Source organism: Rhagoletis pomonella, unplaced genomic scaffold (genome assembly GCF_013731165.1).
Source record: "Rhagoletis pomonella isolate Grant_MI unplaced genomic scaffold, Rhpom_1.0 Rhpom_scaffold_00002, whole genome shotgun sequence".
Lineage (NCBI taxonomy): Eukaryota > Metazoa > Arthropoda > Insecta > Diptera > Tephritidae > Rhagoletis > Rhagoletis pomonella.
Window position 1 is genome coordinate 108,841,478 of NW_023458556.1, and position 3,860 is coordinate 108,845,337.

The 3,860-nt window shown below is 48.2% G+C and overlaps 1 protein-coding gene across 1 annotated transcript; it reads right to left on the reverse strand.

The window, feature by feature from the left end:
* Nucleotides 1-6: 6 nt before the first annotated feature.
* On the reverse strand, nt 7-3,860 carry LOC118734312 (the record flags this gene model as incomplete). Its single annotated transcript, XM_036464034.1, is given in 1 exon segment — nt 7-3,860. A coding segment is annotated over 1 exon segment (3,795 nt), but the record flags the coding sequence as incomplete, so codon positions are not given.

Here is a 3,860-nt window from a genome sequence, read left to right on the forward strand (position 1 = left end):
TACAGCGATTATGATAAACGAAAATAGGGATGGGCGTTTTGTTACACCCCCACCCCCGTGAAACGCTAGTCTTCACTAGAGTCTACGTTTAAAACGGCCAGCTTTGATGTTGGACGTCGAAGCACCCCTGTGCTTGTTCTGACATCCGCCCTTCTTATCTCACCATCTGCACCCCGGTAGACACTCTCAACTACACCGCGGCACCACTGTCGCCTTGGCATATTCGGATCGCAAATGAAAACGATATCGCCCACACTCAACGCCTTCGACGACGTGCACCACTTATCTCGCCTTGTCAAAGTGGGCAAATACTCCACCACCCAACGTTTCCAAAACCGATCGCGCAACTGGCGTGAAATTCGCCATTGTTTCCGCAACGTACACGTCTTCTCATCTGGATGTCCTATACAAGGCGTTTGCATCGTATTAGCCGACCCCAAGAGAAAATGGTTTGGGGTTAGCGGCTCTTCTTGATCTACTGAGATCGGTAGATGAGTGAGAGGCCGCGAATTAACAATATTTTCTGCCTCTATGATTACGCTTTGTAAGGTATGTTCGCGAGGAGCGACTTCTTTCAGTGTGTGACTTAACACACGTTTGACGCAACGTACCATTCTCTCCCATATACCGCCTTCCGATGGGTTGTGTGGACAATTGAATATCCATTCAACGCCTTTCGTTGATAGCTCGTCGCTCACACGCTCGCAGTCGAATACCTCGTCAAACCGTTTCGCCTCTTGATCAGCGCCAACGAAGTTCTTACCGTTGTCACTCCTCAATCTTACAGGTACACCGCGCCGATTGATAAAGTTCCTGATGGCTAGGATGCAGGAGTCGGTGGATAAATCATAAGCCACCTCCAAATGTATCGCACGGATCGTGAGGCAGGTGAAAAGGGCTACCCACCGCTTCTCAGTGCGTCGACCAATTGTAACCTTTAGAGGACCGAAGTAGTCCAAGCCAGTGTAGCTGAACGGTCTGATGTACGGCGTCAATCTGTCCTCAGGAAGAGGACCCATAATTGGCGTGACTGGCTTAGAGCGTGCAATTCTACATATCATACAGTCATTTATAACCTTTCGCAAGACCTGCCTTATGTTGACAACCCAGAATTTTTGTCTGACTTCTCCAATTGTCGCTTCTATGTTCTGATGCTTCATTTTTCGGTGGTAAAACGCGACAATCAGCACAGTGATACGATGTTTCGGTGGCAGGGCGATTGGATGTATGGCTTCTAGTGGTAACCAGCTGGCGGCTTGGATCCTACCACCAACTCTTATGACCGAATTAGTATCCAAGTACGGTAGCAAACTAAATATTGGACTTTCATTTGGCACGATTTGTCCACCTTGTAGTTGTTTCAACTCCATAGCGTATACCGCAGACTGAGCTTGCCTGCATAGATACGTTTCTGCTGCATCTAGTTCACCTGATGTTAATCCAAACTCACCGCCACCGGAACGTCTACCACGACTGCGATCTATGAATCTTAACATCCAGGCCGTAGTTCTCTTCAACCTGGTATATGAGGAAAAGCGATTAATATCAATTAAATTTGTGTTATTTGTAAGAAAAATTTGTTTTGTGCGAATCTCTTCGTCACTATCATGATGGCTGTTCACAGTGATCGGCATATGCGGCCACGATTCGACAGTCATGGATAAAAACTTTGGGCCTGAGAACCAGCGCGTTGACGGATTAATATCTATTTGAGACGTTCTGCGTGTTGCAGCATCGGCGACATTTTCGTTAGTAGGAAGCCATCTCCAATCACTCGGGTGAGTTGTTGAGAGAATCTCCGCTATACGGTGCGCGACGAACGGCTTATATTGCCGGTGCTTGGAATTGATCCAACTAATGACAGTTGATGAGTCACTCCATAGGACACGCGAGGAGACTTCAAGGCGATGTTCGTCGAGTATTGTTTGAGACAAGCGCGTTCCAAGAACAGCCGCTTGGAGCTCGAGCCGGGGTATAGTCATTAGTTTCATTGGCGCGCATTTGGATTTCGCGCATACAAGCGAAACTTGGATGCTCCCGCCAGCAGACACATATCTCCAATAACATACTGCAGCAAAGGCCTCCTCGCTAGCGTCTACAAAAACGTGCAACTCCAAGTTTTTTGGCGCACTTTCGGTGAAGTAGAAACGTGGAATTCTTACCGCAGCTGTTTTGCATACCTCTTTCCGCCAATTTCTCCAAGCAGCGGTGACGTCATCGTGCAGCGGCTCGTCCCAAGTGGTCTTGCGCCTCCATACTTCTCGCATTATTAGCTTGGCTCCAACTACCAGATGGCTCAAAAATCCCAATGGGTCGAAAATCGACATCACATAGCTAAGTACTTCTCGTTTTGTTGGCGGCCTGCTACCACTAATGACTTCTGTTTCAAGCCGTGGGAAACTCAGCTTGTATCTGAAGCTATCATCTTGTGGGGACCAAAACATTCCAAGGACTTTTTCGGTGGAAGGGTTCTTTGCGTCGAAATAGCTGCTTCTCGTGTTGCTTGCTTCCGCAACGCCGCCTAGTTCTTCCATTACAGCTAAAGAATTGGATATATACCCACGCATCTGGAATCCAGCTGCTTCGTGTATTTTGGACACCTGCTTAGCTACACTTACTGCCTGCTCCTCCGACTCGAAGCTGTCGACAAAGTCGTCAACATAGTGGTGCTTCACTATGGACTCCACGGCGCGAGGAAAACGATCTGCATACTCCATTGCGTTTGACGTCTTTACAAAGTGTGCTGCACACGGGGAGCAGGCCGCACCGAAAGTCATAACCTGCATCTCGTAAATTTCCGGTAAATTTTTATCGTCCTCCCTCCATAAGAACCTCTGCGAGCATCTATCTTCGGGCCGAACGTAGATTTGGTGGAACATCTCGGCTATGTCTCCACATACACCGACTGATCCTACACGAAAATTAAAAAGCACGGAAGGCATGGGCTGATATTCCTGCGGCCCTTTAAGTAAGCATGAGTTGAGTGAAACGCCCCCGACAGAGGCGGCCGCATCGAACACAAGACGCAATTTCCCTGGCTTATTAGGATTTACCACCGCGAAATGGGGCAGGTACCACAACCTTGTACTTTTTGTCTCCCTTTCAGCGGGTGTCAACTTTCGCGCATACCCTTTCTCAATGTAGCGCTCTATTAGTCCTTTATAGGTCGCGGCAAATACTCGATCTCTTTTAAGTTTTCTCTCGATGCCGAATAATCTACTCTCGGCCATCCGGTAACTGTCTGGCAATTTGACAAAGTCGCTCTTCCAAAGAAGCCCAGTCTGAAATTTACCATTAACACGAATCGTCGTTTGCTTAAGTACGCGTTCAGCGCGGGCATCTGCATGACTTTTTAATGCTGGCGCGGGTCGCACCCCGAAACTTTCGATATCAAAATATTCTTGGACTAAATTATGCAAATCACTCACCTCCTTGACAAGTAAACACGCTGCATTCGGCGCTACTCTCTGTCCAGTCGGCCCAAAAACTACCCAGCCGAGCTCCGTGTTGGCTGCATATGGCCCTCTATCTTCGAGCTGCATTGTGACGGATGGCAAACCTAAGCGGCAATGATCTAGCCCAATGAGTACCATCGGAGTGGCGTTGGAGAACGGGGTAGGCATGTTTGGCAATTCGCGGGAAACCAATCCGCGTAAGTCATTGCTATCCAGACTTTGCACTGGCAGATTTAGGTTCGGCAAAACAAAGACGCGACGTAACCTGTGACGCTTACGTAATCCCTTTCCGCTGATTTCGAGATTGACTACTGTGGCGGCCTCCTGGGCAGTTCTTCCTCCAAACCACTGCATATTTAAGTTGTACTCCTTTCCATTTATACCCAGCTCTTTCAAAAGACTTCT